Here is a 21280-nt window from a genome sequence, read left to right on the forward strand (position 1 = left end):
ATGTGTCTGAAGTCTGTAATACACCCTTGCATGACAGTTTATGTACAGACGCTGATCTGAGAGCTAGGGAGGTGCTCAAACCATGCAACTTTGTCCATAAAACTTAAAGAAATTGTGTAGCATAGATAGTTTATTTCTTTGAATTTTAAATTCTCGCTTTTTCTTTACCCCGATGAAAGTTTCGAAAGAACGAGGACATTCTACAGTGATCGGTAGTATTGCGGCAAAATAGTGAAATGCGTTTCTGAAGAAAAGAAATCTGTTAACATCGAGTATAGACTTAAGTGTCAGGAAGTCGTTTCTGAAAGTATTTGTATGGAGTGTAGCCATGTATGGAAGTGAAACATGGACAGTAAATAGTTTGGACAAGAAGAGAATAGAAGCTTTCAAAATGTGGTGCTACAGAAGAATGCTGAAGATTAGATGGGTAGATCACATAACTAACGAGGAGATATTGAATAGGATTGGGGAGAAGAGAAGTTTGTAGTACAACTTGACTAGAAGAAGGGATCGGTTGGTAGGACATGTTCAGAGGCATCAAGGAATCACACATTTAGTATTGGAGGGACGCGTGGAGAGTAAAAATCATAGAGGGAGACCAAGAGATGAATACACTAAACATATTCAGAAGGATGTAGGTTGCAGTAGGTACTGGGAGATGAAGAAGCTTGCACAGGGTAGAGTAGCATGGAGAGCTGCATCAAACCAGTCTCATGACTGAAGACCACAACAACAACAGTCCAGAACAGTGAAACTTATGTGTGAAACTGTAATAACTGAAGGAAAATGGAAGCAGATAGTTATGTATAATGTAACAGTCATAAGTGAAGCACAACATCAAATACATCTAATAAATCATATGTTGTATTATTTCACAGAAGTCTTCCAGTTTTCCAAACAGCTCCACCTAACTGAAGACACTTGGAAAAAGAGAGGCTGGATTCATTTAAGAAAATACTGTCATTTTTCTTGTGATTTGTTTATTGTACATGGTATCTCTTTTCTTTAAAGATAGTGACAATTTTCTTTCCCACTAAAAAAAAACCACTCTCAAAACAAACAAAAACAGAATCACACTCCTCTGTCGAATAAATCAGGTAGCCATAAGCTGAAATCTCACTGTATCGGCAAAAGTAAAAGCTGGAGATGTTTCAAGCACGTAAACATGTCATTACAGATGACTTACATGCATTCCAAGATTAAATGCATGACAGTTTCAGGAAGAGTTTGTTCACTCAGTGACAAAGCTGAGAGAAGAAGCACTGCTAATTCTTTATCACTATCCAGTTCATGCACCTACTGATGTCTCTCAGTCAGAAGATAAAAAAATAAAAACTGTTTTTGCCCAAACACACAATGGTATTAATTCAGCCTCCAGATCAGGACTTCATAAACATATTTAACACTCATCATCACTGTGAACTGCTCACACACGAATAATAAATTTAGATGAGGAAATGAAAATGTCCTTTAAATCTGAAGACTGCTGCAATATTCAGCAGACCTGTCATGATGAATCATCAATCTGACCACTACTAAGAATTGCCAGAACAATGGTTCCTCTGAAGGAAATGCAGCAGAAGAAGAATTTAGTGCTGTAGTGACACAGGTTTCAACATCAATGATATCAGGTCTGCACATGGAGTTCTGTAGTGCAGTAATGATTTTTAGACTTGAGCCACAGGGCAGTCAATGAGGAATCAATTTCAGAGATCATACAAGACAAAGACATTGCTGATGCTGTACAGAATGAGAGGGGTAAAGCAGACACAGGTGATGATTACGAAGAAGAAAACAATGAAGGTGCTCCCAGTACACCTAAAACATTGGGTAATATAACTAAGTGAGAGAAACTGAACCAAAACTGTATTCAGCTGTGGCATTTGATCAACATAAAAACAATAGACACAAAAGAAAATGCTTGAAACGGCCTGCTGAAAAAATCTTACCAACTTCTTTAAAGCAGTGGAAAAATGAACTTACAGTAGCTTGGATACAGTGTTGTTAATTGTGACTCGCATTCTAATGTATTTTATCCACCATAGAGCAATACAGTATTTTATTTGAACTACTGTACTGTTCTTGGTTGGACAACATTTGAGTCAAGTTTGTCAAATTTCTGTATTTGTTACGGCTTTTAAACATTTTTTTTAAATTTAAACATTGTACATTATATAATTAAGTATAACACTGCATTATGTGCTTTTCCAATCTTTGCCATTCTGTAGCTCACTCTAGTTTATTTTGTTAAGCTATAAAAGGGGGGTCATACATTTTTCCTGACAACAGCATTAGATCAAGCCTAAACTGTACCTTTTAATTCGATTTTGAATGACATAACTTAATTTAAGATTAAGAAACATCAAACAAGAGAGAGAGATTTTGTTTCTCTTTTAAATCCTCACTGATAATTCTGATAAAAATACTATAACAAAAATAGTAATTTTTTGAAAATATTAAATACCTAGTTTCATAAAAAATCTACTCATCAAACAGGGGCGGGAGGAAAATATGTAAAGGTAGAAATTTTCAATCTTTCAGAGCCAGTGGCTCCTCATTCTGATAGAAGGGTAAGGAACAGGATTGAAGGAAAACGACTGGTTAGGTTTAGGAAATGGGAAGAGTTCAGAAAAATCACCCAGAACCCCAGATGTGGGAAGACTTACCAGACAGGATGAGAAGGAAAGACCAATTGTTGGGGACGGCACTGGACGAGACAGAAAAACCTGAGAGCTTAAAGGTGGAAGGTAGGGCAAGAAGCAAGACACACATTACTGAAAAAACACCATACAAGAGTTAATAAGAGCAGAAAGCTAAGTGCATTGTATGTGGTTGAGGTAGAGGATGGGAAAAAATAGACATGTCAGAAAATAAAAGATACAGAAAACTAAAGCAGAATGAAGAAAAAGTGTTTACTGAGAAGAAATGTTGAGATCAAAGAAATTAACATAAATTAATGCCAATTAGGTGGCACGAACCAAGGACATGTTGTAATGCCAGTTCCCACCTGGGGGACTTTTCTGAACTCCCCATTTCCTAAATCTCACCAGATGGGTCAATTATCACACAGAAAACTATTTTTCAGTCTCTTGAGTCGTCAATATGCAAAGGGAACCAGATTTTTTTTTTTTTTTTTTTTTTTTTTTTTTTTTTTTTTTTTTTTTTTTTTTTTTTTTTTTTTTTTTTTTTTTTTTTTGGGAGCAATTGATAACTGGTGATGAAATATGGAGTTTCTGAGCACAATCCAGATATAATAATTGATACGAGTGGTGGACTTCAATATCTCATTGGCCACAGAGTGTTGACTAAGCATGTCTTCCATAAGAAGTTTCTGTAACAGGGACAGATAGGCCTGGGAAAGAAGTGGGAAGTGTGAGATATGTGCATGTTTACCCTGATACTGCCAAAAGCGAGATTCCTCACTGTAATAACGCACCCAGGAGAAAAATTACAGTTAATAAAACAGTTTCTGCGAAAGCAAATCAAAGCACCCCCACCTCATCCTTTCACCAACTTCATCTAAGAGCCACCTCTACAAAATTTCTATTTCCATGTTTCAAACTTGTCAGATCATCATTTCAAATCTTCTAAGTTGAGCAGGATTAATTATTTTTAGATTTTAAAAGCACTGAGACAAAATATGGCAAGTGAAACACCGGAAATGATTATTCGAGCTCAGCAATGTTACTTTAAAGATTATTAGGCATACATGGAAACATCTGTAAAACAATTTATCCTCAATTTTCAGAAATATCTTTTGATTTATAAAGTCTCTGAAGCTAAATCACAGACATAATGAAGCATGTTGAAATTATCATTGTGTGTTGTTCTCTTCCGTCTGAAGACTGGTTTGATGCAACTCCCCCGGTTTGTCCATCCTGTGCGATCCTCTTCAACTCTACTTAACTACTGCAACCTACATCCATTTGAACCTGCTTACTGCTGTCAAGCCTTGGTCTCCTCTTCAAATTTTTACTTTTCCCTCTCCTTCTCCCCTCCTCCCATTACCTAACCAACAACTCCTTGATGCCTCCAGATTTGTCCTTATCAACAGATCTCTTATTTATACAGGTCGTCCCACTAATTTCCTTTTACTCAGTTTGATTCAGTACCTTCTATTCAGTTACTAAATCTACCCATCTAATTTTCAGCATTCTTCTGTAATACCACATTTCAAAAGCTTCTATTCTATTCTTGCCTTTACTGCTTACTGTCAACATTTTGCTTCTGTACAAGGCTATACTCAAGACAAATGCCTTCTGAAAAGACTTCTTAACATTTAAATTTATATCTGATGTTAACAAAATTCTCTTTTTTAGGAATGCTTTTCTTGCTATTGCTAGTCTGTAATTTATACTCTCTTTACTTCAGTCCAAACAGCAGAACTTACGACAAAGCAAGTCGGAGCCATTCTCTTGTTCTTATATCACCACTGACAGTAAATACAAATTAGCTACTTTATTATTCAAACAAAGAATCTTGAAGTCTAACTGTTCACAGTGTAATTTCCACATTAATAAATCTTACAGCCTAACTGGTTTACACAGAAATAATTATTATGAATAAATATTCATGATTTGGGGCTCTCAGATGTCATGTGGAGATAGAATTTAGAGTGAGCTGGTAAGTGGTTCTGACTGAAGCAATGTCCTTCATCCGAAAGCCCTCATACCTATCTTCTCAGAAAACATTTCATTTTTTCCACAAAACTTCCTATTTCCTACGTTATTTGTCATCAAAATTTTGCATAGTTTGGGATGTTCCATTTTTGACTGGTGCTTATTTCCAAAACTCAGAGCCATAGTTTTGAAGCCCTGATTTTTCAGATTTGAGAAACATCCACTTGCACTATGTCAGCTAGCTCATTGTTCAATCTAGAAAATTCCATATTTTAGCCATTTCTAGCATTAACTGTGGAACCCCATGGGAGTAAACACAGTATTCACAACATAGTCCACATAAATTTGACAATTTTCCCGTTTTGAACCCATAGTTAAACCAGATTATGCCTTCATTTAATGTAACTCCATATCCACTAATTTTGCTAGCGTTACTGTTATAAAGTAAAATATAACAAAGACTTTTATTCACCTGCACATCTGTAAATAGTAGTAACAATGCTTCAGGCAGTTCGTGGTTTGCATTCTTTTCGTCAACATCTTTATGATCAGATCTATCAGTCATTCCTGGGTTAGTTATCAATGTGCAAACATTTAAGTGTAAATGTTTTTGTGAAAATTTTGAGTCGATCTGGGTTAAGTAATCAATTAGTTAACATCTTACGATCAATCCAAAATTGAAGCATACCACTGGTCAGCTAAATGATTCCGGTCAAATATACTAATAGGATGAGAACAATATAAGGAAAAGCCAAATCATTACTCACTGTAAAGATGACATGTTGAGCTGAAGACAGGCACACTTACACACTAGCTTTCAGCCAAAGCCCCTGTCAGAAAAGGAAAAACAAACACACACACACACACACACACACACACACACACACACACACACACAGTCTCCAGCAGCTCAGATCAGAATGCAAATGTCATGTAGAACATAAGTAGCAATTTGTGAGGGGTTGGGGAAGGAATAGCAGGGTACAGCAGCAGGGAGATGACAGCATTGTACAGCGGAATGTGCAAGGATTAGACTACTGCCAACAGGCACAGCATCAGAGGCTGTGGGGAAGGGAGGGAGGGGATTGTGTGTGTGTGTGTGTGTGTGTGTGTGTGTGTGTGTGTGTGTGTGTGTGTGTGTGGGGCGGGGGGGGGGGGGGGGGGGTGAAAAAGGAGAGGAGCAGGCAAGGGAAAAGACGGACAGGCACATTGGTAGAGGGTGGCACACAAAGGTCGGAGACGCGAACAGACAGGAGGTGACAGGATACAGGGGGTGGAAACTGTAATATCTCTTTATATTCGATGAATTATTTTGATACAATTCTACCCTTGAATGACATTTACAAATTTTCTATCTTCATACTCGTAGAATCCATGCACAAAATAGTTTCATACAATAGCTATGCCATGAGCGCATAATTATTCTTTGTAGTACTCTCTCTGGGGGTTGTAAGGGGGGGGGGGGGGGGAAAAAAAAAAAAAAAAAAAATCTTCCGAGATTGTCTTCATGCCGATTAGCCTGAGCTTGGTTTGAAGAATTGTAATTTGAATATTGAGATTTATGACAAAAGATAACTGAGACGAAATTGTACGATTAAAAGGGAAATATACATATATATTGCTCCTTCATACAAAAGGTGTGTATTTGACATTTGAGAATTAATGATATTCATCGATATATTGTGTAGTTGTTAATCAGAAGGGAACTTCCGAAAGACTGGATACGAACCTGCATTTAATAATCCAAGAGCTCCATTACTTCTTCGGAAGGTTAAACATCATCAAAGCCAAATATCCGCTTGATCTGAGGTTTTCCGACTGATTATACAACGCTCCCAAAAATTACGAGGCATTTTATTTGTACAGATTAGCAGACTGCTGCAAAGCATGAGCCTCCAGAGAAGAAGAATCATTGCCTGATTTCATTCTAACAAGTAAAGTTTCTGAATCATTTGGAGTGAATGAGTTATGACTGTGTTTCATATTATGAATGACTGATTGCTCGAATGAATTGAGAGCTACATAATCACGTAGATAGGACGAAAAATTACAGTGGCGCCAGTGTGACAGGACTCTCTTGGTTTGTTATATAATATATGTATTTTTTGTTTCATGAAAACCAACGAGAACGAGAGGTAACTAATCTGAAGAGAGATTCGGTGCCCATATTAAAAGATTGCTGATACCAAGGAATGATTTCAACTATTGGACAACACTGAGGCTACAGAACAAGGCCAAAGAAATCTAATTTTATTTTTCCTGTAGTTAAAATAGTTTGAAATCAATTTAGAAAGAACTTTTTTCCAGATAGTGGTTAGATTGTAGAACTGTATATTGTGTGATTTTCATATCTGGACATTGAACTTTATACCATCTGTGAAGTAATTTGAAAGTTAAGTGTGTCTACAACAGCAAATTTGAAACTGTATTTAGTGATTAGAACCTGATATTGACAGTTATTTAATGGTATTGACTAGAGCGGCATTTAAAATGTCATTGAATCAGCAACGAGACGTGCAACAGCCTTCAGCTGTTTGCGCAGCAGCAGAGGCCACGGATAGCAATTCTGAGACTGTTGTGGCTAGCGGTAGCAACGTAAATAATCCTGCTGGTTCAGGAAACATTCATACAACAGCTGATCAGAGGGTTGTTAACACATTATTTGTTATTATGCAACAGTTGTCTCTATTAGCCGAAGGCCAAGCGGAGGTAAAACGAGACTTACCCGTTACACAACATGAACTCCAAACTCAATTAGCCGAAAATCAAACAGAATTACAAAATCAATTAAGAGCAACCTTTACTGAATTAGATCAGAGATTAAATACCCAGACACAGGAAATAAAAGAACAGGCAGAAAGTACCGAACAGAATCTTATTGCTCAAATTGAGCAGGTCCGCCAACAATGCCAAGAAAACAATAGTAAATTAAAGGCGGAACTAACCGAATATGTATCCGTCAAAATTGACACGATACAAAAACAAGTAGAATTGTTTCCTCAAGTAATACAAGCTCAAGAGGACATACAGTGTTCCGTAGCTATGATACCAGAAATTATAGAATCACAAGATAATCTAAAGAAGCAATTTGACGAAGTGAGGGAAAAACAGACAACAGTGGAACATAGAATGAATGTACTTGTGGGAAAGTTTTCAGAAATGACATTAGAGCGGCAAAATTTTCCTTCGGAAACGATAGAAGAAACTGTGAAAGTAGCTTTACAGTCAATTTCGGAGAGTTCCGAGGAGAATTTTTTCAACAAAGGGTTAAAGGAAGTTCGTGAACAACTTGGCAAAGAATTCTCGCGTTGGAAAGGAAATATCGAAAGACCACTAAATCTCTCGCAGGAGGATTTATGTAGAAACAGCGAGAAGTAGGAAACAAAACTCTCAATCTGCGCGTGACATTCCGTCCAAGTCAAGATCCGATGTAGATAGAACTGGAACGTCACAAGTTAGATTCGATATAACGGATAGCCACAGGGAAGAGTACGAACAGGATGATTTTTGGAATCGTAGTACCGTTGAGGAAAAGATGATTAAACAGAGACAATTTCAAGTCTTTAACCCTGACAAAAAGAATGTTCATCCTGTAGTCTTTATTTGAAGTTTAAGAGGTCTATTTCCACAATCTTGGACAGAATGGCAAAAGATTAGTTTTGTATCTGGATATATACAAGGATCAGGAGCATTGTGGGCATCTGAACAAACATCTGCTTGTAAATGTTATAAAGAATTTGAGCAGGCTTTTCTAGCAAAATGTTGGTCTGCTGGAATACAAGAAAGACTTAGGCAGGAAGTATTATATCCTGAGCCTTTCTCATTTTCTAGAGGATCTCTAAAGAGATATTTTGAGAAATACATTAATAAATCTTTGTATTGGGATGTACCGATTCCTTTGCCGGATATACTTAGGATACTCAAGTCCAGACTACCCACCAGTATAAGGAATCAGCTGTTATATATAAATGATAAGGATATAGACTCATTTATGACAACGCTTGATCATATTGATATAACTGAGGAGGACAATAAAAGGGCAAGAGAAATGTCATATCAAAGAAGAGTAATAGAAGCGAATCTGAGATGCAACTCGAATGGGAATGGCAGTAATGGTAGCAGTAACGATAATCATAACCAACTACACTCTCCGAGGAGACTTAGAAATGGACAAAATGCAAGCAATAATTATTACCATAATGGAAACTTTAGTAATGGTGCAGCGAGGGGCTATTTTAGGAACAATAGGAATTTTAATCGATATAATCCAATGTATGGCAACACAAGACAGTTCTACCAACACCAGCAGAACAACAATAATAATTACACGAATCAGGCAAGACAATATAGACAGAATTCACCACAACAACCGATAATCACTGAAGTAGCTGAAGAGACAAATCCCAATCAGACCAACAATCAGTCAAACTAAACATGACCGCATCGTGCCCCGGAGGAGCGGTCAGGGGATCTGTTAGGGGCGAAACAGTAAAATTACAATTGTTAAAATATAATGATGGTGAGCTGTTGACTGAAGAGTTAAAGGATTTAATAACGTGTCATAATGACAGATCTAGTGTTCCGGTATCTGAAGTATTTGTTGAAATAGAGGAAGTTCCAACGAATGTGATATTAGACACCGCCACTTCCACCAATGTCATCTCAGGCGCTCTTTCTAGGAGAATTATTAGGAAGAAGAAGGTACCAACTTTGCCGGTACAGAACTGCAAAATCATCGGAGCTGTTGGAGCACGCTCTCCCAATGTCAAAATACAAACACAATTAGAGATGAAAATGGCAAATGTAGTGATAAAATGCACGTTCCTTGTAGTGGAGAAGTTATTAGTGGACTGTATTCTTGGTATTGGGAGTATGCAGGAGTACAATTGTCAGATTGATTTTTTGGAAGGAATAGCTAAATTTAGATTAAATGGAGAAGAGATAGCACTGGCTTTAAATAGAAAGGAAACGGTGCAGGAGAAATATTGTCGCGGTGCCATAATTCAATTAATTGACACTACAAACGGTCGTTGGAAGCAGCTTTCAAAGGATTTGATACAACAGGAGGACTTTAACCAAACAACAATGATAAAAGCTAGTGAATCAAATCAGCTTACCGGAGAACAAAGGCAGCAGCTTCATTATTTGTTAGAGGCATATGAAGAGATTTTTGATGAGAAACCAGGAATTATTAAAGGGTATATTTGTCACCTACAAGTGAAGCCACATCAGACTTACTGTTACACGCACTATCCGATCCCCTGGCATTTAAAACAATCTGTTCAAAGGGAGATAAATAGAATGTTAGAATGGAACTTGATTGAGCCATCAGCTAGTCCATATTGTTCTCCGCTCTTAGTCGTTCCAAAACCTGGAGGCAATGTAAGATTAGTTCTGGATGCGAGAGAGATTAATAAAATAATAGTACCTGTAAGAAATCACCCAGAAAATACAGATGAATTAATTCAAAATTTCCAGGATGTTTCGTACTTCACTAGCGTTGATTTGAGAAGTTCGTACTGGCAGGTCCAAATGGATGAAGAATCTAGGAAATATACCGCATTTATCTATGCTGGGAGAAGTTACCAATTTAGAGTTAGTTGTCCCGTTCGAACTTAATATTAGTGCTGGAATATTTATTTCAGCGTTGGATTATGTTCTTGGACCAGAATTGCGTAGTCGTATAACTGTGTTTGTTGACGACTTATTAATAGCCACGAAAACATGGGAAGAGCATTTGCATATTTTGGAAAGGATTTTTGCTGTTTTCAAGAAAACTGAAATTACAGTAAACTTACAAAAGTCTCATTTTGCTTTACCACAAATTAAGTTCTTTGGACATATGATAGATGCGAAAGGTATCCTGCCTATCGAGAAGAAGATAAGTGCAATTCGAAATTTTCCATCACCACGGAATAAAAGACAGCTGAAGGGATTTATAGGTATGGCATCGTTCTTCCGTCGTTTCATGAAGACTCAAGCCATGAATTCTAAGGCATTAAACCGGCTTCTATGGAAGGATGTGCCATGGCAATGGACTGAAGAATGTGAACTAGCTTTTCGAGACATTAAAGACCAACTCGTTAACGCATCCTTATTATATCACTCTGATATGAATTGTGAGTTCTGTCTGTCCACAGATTCATCGGATGTTGGATTAGGTGTTTGTCTCTTCCAAATAAGGAAAATAAAAGGGGGTACCAACATTCTGCCGGATAGCATTTGCTAGTCGAGTGTTATCGCCCTGTGAAAGAGCCTATACGACCACAGAACTTGAAGCACTTACAGTTATCTGGTCATTCAAGAAGTTTAACTATTATTTATATGGTTCGAAAACGATTGTGTATTGTGATCATCAATCACTAACCTTTTTGCAAACATGTAAATTATTACATCCCAGACTGTCACGTTGGACAATGACACTACAACAGTACCAATTTAAAATTATTCATGTGTCTGGCAAAGAAAATATTATTGCGGATGCACTGTCAAGATCCCCAGAAGGTTTAACGCCGGAAATAGAATCAGTAAATATTTCGGATTTTCCAGTATTACTGCTGCAGGACAATATCTACAAGACTTATTATGTACATCTTTGTAGAGATATGGGAAATTTACAACGAAAAGACCCTCGATGGAAGAAGATAATTCAGCTAAAAGAACAACAAAATTCAAGGGCTAGTTTAGATCATTATAAATTAGTAAATGGAGTATTATTCTTCATATGTGGGAAGGACAACAAACCACGGTGGTGTGTATGTATCCCAAAGGAATATGAGGAAAAATTAATTTGGTTTACCCACTTATCATGGGGACATTTTGGTGTAATTAAATGTGCCAATAAAATAGGAGCATACTGTTATTTTCCGAATATTCGGAGAAAAGTGCACCAAACAATACAAAACTGTTTACTCTGTCAAAAGGCAAAACCGGATAATAGAAGTAGTAAGCATGTTCTGCATTCAATTATTCCACGAGAGGCAAGGGCGTTAATTTCGTGTAATATCTGTGGCCCTCTCCCACGATCAAGAGGAGGAGTCAAATTCATTGTTGGATTCTTTGACGTGTTTACAAAATATGTAAAACTATATCCATTAAAGTGTGCTACTGCTAGAGCTGCTGTTGTGAGATTGGCGCGTGACTATCTTCCACATGTAGGTTTACCGAAATCCATAATTACAGATAATGCCAGAATTTTTACCGGATTTAAATGGAAGCAAACATTAACACAGCTTGGTATTCAACAAATTTTGACATCATGTTACCATCCACAAGGTAGTCCAATAGAATGAGTTTTCCGAGAATTAAACCGATTTATGCGTACATACTGTCACAGTAAACAAACATCATGGGCTGATTATTTGTCAGAATTTGAACAAATATTTAAAAACCTGACACGTACCTCAACTAACTTTACTCCAACAGAGCTTACGTTTAGTCAGATTGAAAAGAACTTCTGGATAAACCATCTGCCAAAGTATGAAGACCAGAATTTAAAACGGGAGGAAAAGATTCAACTCGCACTTGTCAATTTAACTAAAAAGGCAATACAACGGAAATTGACATATGATAAACGGATTCACCAGATTCAGACGTTTCATCTTGGAGAAAAGGTTTTATTGAGGCGACACATCCATTCCTCGAAACTGATCAAGAACATAAAGAAATGGAATCTTATTTATACCGGACCATATGTTATTGTAAATATACCAAATCCTGGATCATACTTGTTGGCATATCCCGAATCGAAAAGAATAAAGGGATTATTCCCCCATAATGATATTAAGAAATTTTTTGAAGGATCGTAGATCTGTGATTTAGAAGAATTTAGAGTGGAATTTGACTATGAGTCGAATGAGTATATAAATATCAAGATGTTTATGTTGTTTAGAGGGTAAGAGACAGTGAGATTACTCCTGTGATTGGTTAAGAGACAGTGAGATTACTCCTGTGATTGGTTAAGAGACAGTGAGATTACTCCTGTGATACTTTAGCACAAAATTTTAAGATAGGTAGAAGAAATTGTTAATTACTAGTGTTTGTAAGTGTGGACTATGAGTAGAAGCCACAGTGATATACAATGAAAGTGCATCAACTTACGTGAGGATTGCGTGTGACACTTTAACAGTGCGGGATATGTAGGTAAATACGCTGTGTGTATGATGTGCGCTGTTCGCGCGAGAAAACAAATGAACTGTGAAATGGAGCAACAGTCGATAATGTCACTGCTCCAAACAATTGAAGAAACTCTATGGTTGCGCGAGAGAAAATTATTATAATTTTTAGATTTTTCATTATGCCTTCTCTACCAGGAGAATTAATTTAAGAATATTAATTAACATTTTAAGAATAGCAGTTTGTGTGTTTCATATTATGGACATAATGGTTGAAATATATTTCCATAAATGTTCATGAGAGAATGAAGAAGATTCTGCGAGTGGCTGATTTGTTAAATGAACATATGTCATCATTAATGATATTTATTTGCAGGTGGATCTATAAATCAATTAATTATAAGAATAATGAAAATTTTTCAGAGAATTTATTTTCTAGAAATTATTCCTTTTGTGGACTCAGTGTCATATGCCTATGTTTAAAATTTTTCATCAGGTGTAAACTGAAATTTTATCCATAATTTCGTAATTGAAAGCAAACCTCGGACAGATTCAATGCTCTACTTCCACCTGCACTATAACAAAACGAAGACTAGATTAAAAAAAAATTTTTTTAAGAGGAATACATTCGATATGAGCTACAACAAAATTTAAATGCCCACAGTCTATTTGGCAATGTTTTGGACAATCTACAGTTGTAATGCAAAAAAACTTTGGTATTGAGGACTACAAAAAAATTCGCGATTATCAGGACTGATGGATGTTCCAGTCTAGTACAGATGGAAGAATATAAGAATCCACTCCGATTTTGAGTTCAACGATGAAATATTGACTTCGTTGCCTTAATCCACTCTCTTCCAGGGATTTATTCAGTCAGAACCTTTTCTTATCCCACTTTAAACCTGTTCCATGTTCACGTCCATGACCATCTATTCCTGAGATCATCTTGCTGTTTCTACGGCACATTACCACTTTCTATCCTGTACCATAAGCCATCGCCTGTCCTACGTACTGCCTCAACCAAACGCTGTACGTTGCCTACCCGCTGTCCGTACCAAGTGTTCCTGTTCCATCGACTTCACAACGAGATCGCCGGCTACATCGTCGAAAGAAGAATTTTGAAAATTTTTTTGAGCAATATTGTAAAATTATTTTGGCTATGAAGCACTTTTCCTTCGATCTAATATATCGAGCTTCTATATATTTCAAAATTACTGGATTTAGGCTTTCCTGTCTTCTTTAATACGCGAGCTGGGGTCTATTCTTCCGGGTTTTCCAGGGTTTCCCTGTGAAGGCCAGTTCCCAAATGGGTAGACCTTTTTCGTAATTACACCAATCTACATATTCCCTGGTTATGTACTCGGGATGCGGGTATACCCCGGTACATGTAAAAGCTACAGCTTAGGTATTCTCCTAACTTACTGTCTTAACGTGATACCCATACTCTCTATAGTAAAATTCTATTAATTCAAAATATTCCTCTTTTGAATAAACAACCCAACAAATTTTTCCTGTTAGCTCGCAAAGTGTATTATCATTAACTTTGCTCGCTGCGAGGGGCAATTGTAATATCTCTTTATATTCGATGAATTATTCTGATTCAATTCTACCCTTGAATGACGTTTACAAATTTTCTATCTTCATACTCGTAGAATCCATGCACAAAATAGTTTCATACAATAGCTATGCCATGAGCGCATAATTATTCTTTGTAGTACTCTCTCTGGGGGTTGTAAGGGGGGGGGGGAAAAAAAAAAAAAAAAAAAAAAAAAAAAAAAAAAAAAGCTTCCGAGATTGTCTTCATGCCGATTAGCCTGAGCTTGGTTTGAAGAATTGTAATTTGAATATTGAGATTTATGACAAAAGATAACTGAGACGAAATTGTACGATTAAAAGGGAAATATACATATATATTGCTCCTTCATACAAAAGGTGTGTATTTGACATTTGAGAATTAATGATATTCATCAATATATTGCGTAGTTGTTAATCAGAAGGGAACTTCCGAAAGACTGGATACGAACCTGCATTTAATAATCCAAGAGCTCCATTACTTCTTCGGCAGGTTAAACTTCATCAAAGCCAAATATCCGCGTGATCTGAGGTTTCCGACTGATTATACAACGCTCCCAAAAATTACGAGGCATTTTATTTGTACAGATCATCAGACTGCTGCAAAGCACGAGCCTCCAGAGAAGAAGAATCATCGCCTGATTTCATTCTAACAAGTAAAATTTCTGAATCATTTGGAGTGAATGAGCTATGACTGTGTTTCATATTATGAATGACTGATTGCTCGAACGAATTGAGAGCTACATAATCACGTAGATAGGAGGAAAAATTATAAAACTGTAGCATGGAGGGTGTGGGGACAAGTATGTTACCATATGTTGAGACCAGGACAATTTCGAGAGCAGAGAATGTGTTGTAAGGATAACTCTCATCTGCACAGTTCAGAACAGATGGTGGTGGAGGGAAGGATCCAAATGGCTCAGGTAGTGAAGCAGGCATTGAAATTAAGGACGTAATGTTTAGCTGCATGTTGTGCCACAGAGTGGTCTACTTTGCTCTTTGCCACAGTTTGGCAGTGGCCGTTCATCCTGGTGGGCATCTGGTTGGCAGTCACACCAATATAAAAAGCTGTGAAATGACTGCAGCAGAGCTAGCATATAACATGTTTGCTTTTCCCAGGTGACCTGGCCTCTGATGGGGAAGAATAAGCCTGTGACAGGACTGGAATAGTAAGTGTCACTTCCAATCCCAACCCCCTGCCACAGGGATCACATCTCTGTGGAAGCCTCTGGTGCCGGATCCACCCAGTTCACCCACCCGGATCATTTAGCTAGAGACTTCTGTGTTTGTGTTATGGGTGCAGACTCAGTTACTACTGACAGTTCCATTTTAAGTAGACGGAACTGTGCTAGTCAATCACCATCTCTGTGTAAAGACCCGGTCTTTTCGTCAGTACAATTCCTTTAGGGCAAGTATATCATGAGTTGGTACTGTTTTCTGAATATAGTCAGAAGTTGTGAAACCACATATGTGTCATCCCAGTATTTGTTCCAAGTCTTAACTTTGTTTTTAAGGGAATTTTAACAATATTGTCAGGTCAAGACCCCATCTCACTTAGGCGAACCAACTATTTCCTTCTTCCAACACCTTGTCACCCAACTCCAAGTGACACTCATGTTTGAGATGCAACAAATCATCAAGTAACAATAAATGTGAAAAGATTTCAAGTTAACCACCATGGTGTTGCGTCCATCGTTTCACAATCAGGTTTGACTACATCTTGTTACCCACATTCTACTTTTGTTGATATTTATCTTATTACCTCTCTGTCCATTCTGTTCAACTGATCTTTGAAGACCTTTGCACCTAAGACAAAGTGTCATACGCAAACCTAAAAGTTTTTATTTCTTATCCCTGAATTGATTTTCCAAATTTCTCTTTAGTTTCCTTCACTGCTTGTCCAATGTACAGGTTGTTGCAGCCTATCTCCAATGTTATTCAATATCTCAATCATTTCTCAACCACTGCTTTCCTTTGATGTTCTTCAAATCTTGTAACTGCTATTTGGTTTCTGTACAAGTTGTAAATAAACTAAAGCTTCTTGTATTTGACCCCTGGTAACTTCAGGATTTCAAATATCATATTCCTGTCAACATGTTCAAACACTTCCTCTGAATCTACACATGCTGTAAATGTTGGTTTGTCCAGCTTAAAATTGATGTGCTAGGGTAAGTGTTATTGTATTGCTACATTTATTCAGAACATAAAATGATCTTCCCTGAGGTTTATTTCTACCAGCTTTTCCACTCATCTTTAAATAACTGAAATCAGTATTTTTGCAACCATGACTTATTAAACTGATAGTTTGGTAATATTCATACCTGTCATCGCCAGCTTTCTCTGGAACTGGTTTCATTATATTATTCTTGAAATCTGAGGTTTACCTGTCTCAAACATCTTGCACACCAGGTGTAATAATTTTGTCATGGCTGGCTTTCCCATGGATATCTCTAGTTTGAAGGCATTTCATCTACTCAAGGTGCTTTGTTTCAAGTTGAGTTTTCCTCCTCAGTCAAATTATTCTTGCACTATATCTCCTATCTCATCATCTGTTACTTCTTGTCCCCTTTCTATAATATTGCCTTCAAGTTACTTTCCCTTCTACAGTGATTTTATATATTCCTTCCACCTTTCCCTTCACTGTTTTCTAGCGGTTTGCCACATGGGTTCTTGGAATTCACACAGCTGCTCCTTTTTTTCTGAAGGTCTCTTTAATTGTATAGGTGGCATCCAAGTTTCCCCTAATCAGAAATGCTTTCACAACTTTCCCTCTTTTGCATTTGTCAGTCTCATTTTTTATTTACAGTTCTGTATTCCCTTTACCCTTGTTCATTTTCTGCATATTTTTTCTCTTTTTATCAATTAAATTCACATTTTGTGTGTTATACAAGGATTTATGCTGAGCCTCTCCTTTCACCTATTTGATCGTAACTACCTTCACTATTACCTCTGAAAGCTACCCATTCATCTCGTCTTGTATTCCTGTACACTGTTTCTGTAAATAAATTACCCCAGTCCCATTTCCTTAATTTCTTACCTTTCTGCCATTTCTTCAGTTTTAATTCACAGTTCATAACCAATAAATTGCAGTCGGAGTCCCTGTCTGCTGCTGCAAATCTTTTTCCATTTAAAAAAATTATCCTGGATTTCCTTTTTTTCATTTAAAACCTTTTTAAAGCTTTTTCTTACCACTATATAACAAGTTTTCTGAATTATCCACATCTCTCGCTTGTGTACAACCTTCTTTCATTTATAGCAATGATTTGTAATTAGTTTGGGTGAAACAGAGAAAGCAGAGAGATAAGCATATGGTAAGATACGTGTCAAATTCTCATGAAGCCACCACATTTGACAAAAATACATTACCTGTGACATATTCTGCCAACCCTGGTGCTGGTACTATAATTTGTCTGTATGAAGCTGGTGAGCTTTCTATAACATTTTCATAATGGCGATATTTTTGATTTCGTTTTGCAAAGTCTGCTTGTCGAATCACATCAGGCCTTTGTGATGCATTGATCTCGTCATAAATTGCCTATAAATAAGAAAACAGTGGAGAGATCGTCCAAAAAAATTGTGATTTATTTCTTAACTACAAACTGTCTAAAAAAATTAAATGTTTCTTTCTCACCTTCTTATTAAATAATGCTAAATTTTTTTCAAAATCAAATTCATGGCCTAATATGTTGTCAACTGATGAGCCAAAGCAAGCTTCATCTCTTTCTGACATTTTCTGGCGAGCTCTGTCCTTTTTGCTGGGTGTTCTGCTCCCTTCATTAACTGCAATAAGTTATATTTAGAAGGAATCACATGTTAACCATTTTAAATATTCATTCACTACACTGTAATTTAGATTAAAATATGCTTTAAATGAAGTAAATTTTGCTGATTCTTTCTCATGCACTAATTTGGTAAAATATTGCACGGTTTCTGTAACGTCATTCAACAACACCCAAAAGCTTCACCAACGTGGTTACTCTGAACTGCATAGAGGAACAGCAGATAACAATACAGATAAACAGACAAAATCTTCATTTTCAAAATATGAAGCAATGATACTGCTTTGTTTTATGAGAACTAACTGTAATCAAGAACTGAAGATAATACAAATAATACAGTGAAGTTCTTTTCCAAGAATTACCAAAGGGAAGAAGTCTAAAGCCGTAGCAAACATTTATCAGTAAATAAAACAAAACTTACAACAACAAACAATATGCAATGCTATTTCACATGAAATGAAAGCTGACACAAATGAGACTGAGTTCACTTAATTTGGCTGTGAAAGATGATAATACCAAATATAGCCAACATTACATAGGATAGGGTTGCGTGGAGGGGATGAGATGTGTGCATGCGTGGCAGCACAGAGCAGGCAAACAAATTCCACATTACCGAACTGCGTTGCTGTGGGCAAAAATCACTTCATTTGCCTATGGTACATTGTATTATACATTCAAATCTGTAAGGGGAATAATAAATTTTAAAACCAAGTTCGATCAATCGTCTTAAGAGAAATTTTGTTTCACGACTTTATGACATTGCGTCCATCTCTGCACAGCTTTAGTCCATGTGATGTCTGAAGGTGAGAACAGCTGACACAGCTTTGTGAAGATGTGAAGTACAATTTTTCTCAAAATTACAACTGTCTACCAACAAGGTCATGAAACTACTTGCAATAAATGTCATTTATTGCGATTTGGGCTGTATTACAAGTAAAAATGTAATATACAACAAAATAAACTTCAACCACAAGCCGAAGTTAACATATTTGCTCAAAAACTGCTTCTACTCCATAGAATTTTTAAAAATGGCATAAGGCGTATATGTGGGTCTTCGACAGTAGTTCAGTGTATAAAGAATTAATGGTAGAAAAGACTAATGTAAAAAATTACTATAAAAATGCTCAGTATGGTGTTATATTTTTCGCTGTCAATGGGCATTGTGGGCGTAAATTAACTCGTTCGACATAGCAGTGAGAGACAGCATTTATAACCCATCGAAAAAGCAAACAATTAACCATCATCTGTGCATAGCCCACGAGACCACTGACTTATAACGCTGAAAACCACTGATATCTCAAAAAGTAACTTTCCCTGTCATTTGAAGGCATGTTCTAATTCGTACGTTGAAAGTGACAGGGATTTACCTGTGGCAATATCAGAGTTTCTGATGAATTTATCCTGCCACATTCTCATAGGTTATTAGAGCATGCAACACACTGAAAAGCTTAACTTCTCATTGGGCAATGTGTTTAATATTATAGTCTGCATACTTCCCAGGATATAAATTCCTAATCAATAAAGGCTAGGAAGTTCTTATATACTGTGTATGCTACTGATATGTTGACAAACACATTTTTTAAACCGTGAGTCTTTAAAACTACAAAATATTACTACTTTACTTTGTTTCAAAATCTACATCATACTACCAGCGTCTGCTATCAAGAGTATGTTCGAACCACATGATCATAAATTACAATGATGGGTAAAGGATTATATCCATCTTCACCTCGCTATCGAAGTACTCTTCCTGAAGCTTTTCAGCATGCATTAGACCGTGCCCACGCCGAAGGGGGGGGGGGGGGGGCGGGGGGGGGGGGGGTGGATTTGTGTCTGTTATCTTAAATGATTTTTTTTTCCTCTCACATAGTCTTTAACCTTTGCCCAAATTAATTTCATGGTACTACATTGAGAATGATATGTGGATAAATGCAAAACTGTGTGACAACACTGACATCACGGAACTTATATATATTAACAAGCTGCAGGAGTTCGGCACGAGTCTCGTTTACACTCTGTGAAATATTTAAATTTTTAAGCTAGGGCAAAATATTCATTCTCCTTGTGTTTGTACTTGCTGTTTTATAGGTAACAGTTGTATGATAATTCGCATGGTACATTACAGTGACTGACTTCGAATCAAGGTACTGCATGAATTTTTCAGTGAACCACTTCACGAAACTGGCTGTGTTTGTTTTTGAATGGTAGTCACAGCCGTTTTTCTTACACATAAACACTAGTTCACTCTCAGCAACAGAACCAGAAGAGCCGGAATGCAGAATAATTATCGGAGAACCTATTCCTATGGGAACTTTGAAACCGCCAGTACCATCACTCATTTTCCAGCAGGTGTTCCTGGAAAGATTCTAATTCACCCACGTTTCATCAAGAAAATACTCTGTTTAACTGCCGCCTCCTTCTATATTGCACATCTTTATAAGGGATGTAGTTAGTGCTGCACCTACGTCACTTCTTTCAACTAAAATCTCTCTTTTTAACATATTTTAAACCAATGTCTTTCAAAATTCTTTACATTGACAAAGATTTTGTGATGTTAGGTATTCACCATCCACACAAAGTGCTTTAAAATCATCATTGTCAAAAGCACCCATCTGTGTTAAAGGTTTCTTGCAATTTCGATGCTTTCCAGGTGACACGAACCCAATTTTCCATAATGTTCCTACAGCTCTGATGCTTCCGTTTACAAGCTTATTTACAGTTCTCTTGCAGTTACCGTATGCTTCTGCAGTCCATTCTTGTGTCTTCTGATGTCAACAGTATGAGTTCCGCTTTCAAATTCACAATTGAAAGAGGTATAAATGTGGTAAATAATCCCCCTTGACTGCTTGTGAAGACAAGCATTCACAGCTATAATGCTACAGGAAAAAAATCATAGACAGTTGAATGAATAATTTGGTTATTGTGAAGTACGACAACAGTGCAGCATGTAGGAGACGGAGTCTCACAGTCTAGATGTAACTTGCAGCTAGCCATTTGGAAAGGAAATGAATCTTATTGGCTAACAGTGGTTAATGTAGGGGGATGCACAGAACAGCAGAAAACTGGGCCGTCTTCCTACATGATGTGGACTTTAGACTGCACCCAACAAAGTATTTAAATATTATGCTGACTGTATAGTCAGCATCTTGAGCCATCCTTCTGACTAGACACAAATCTCAAAGTGTTTTCTCTGATG

General features: G+C 36.9%; 1 protein-coding gene across 2 annotated transcripts in view; it reads right to left on the reverse strand.

The window, feature by feature from the left end:
• The window catches only part of LOC124615548 (enhancer of mRNA-decapping protein 3), a 95048-nt gene that overhangs the window by 39660 nt on the left and 34108 nt on the right, over window positions 1-21280 (reverse strand). For both annotated transcript variants that reach the window (XM_047143522.1, XM_047143521.1), the window contains exons 4-5: window positions 17937-18085; window positions 17672-17840 (exon numbers count right to left, since the gene is read on the reverse strand). In XM_047143522.1, the coding sequence (XP_046999478.1) occupies window positions 17672-17840; window positions 17937-18085 (318 nt within the window). The remainder of the gene's footprint in view (window positions 1-17671; window positions 17841-17936; window positions 18086-21280) is intronic.

Source organism: Schistocerca americana, chromosome 5 (genome assembly GCF_021461395.2).
Source record: "Schistocerca americana isolate TAMUIC-IGC-003095 chromosome 5, iqSchAmer2.1, whole genome shotgun sequence".
Lineage (NCBI taxonomy): Eukaryota > Metazoa > Arthropoda > Insecta > Orthoptera > Acrididae > Schistocerca > Schistocerca americana.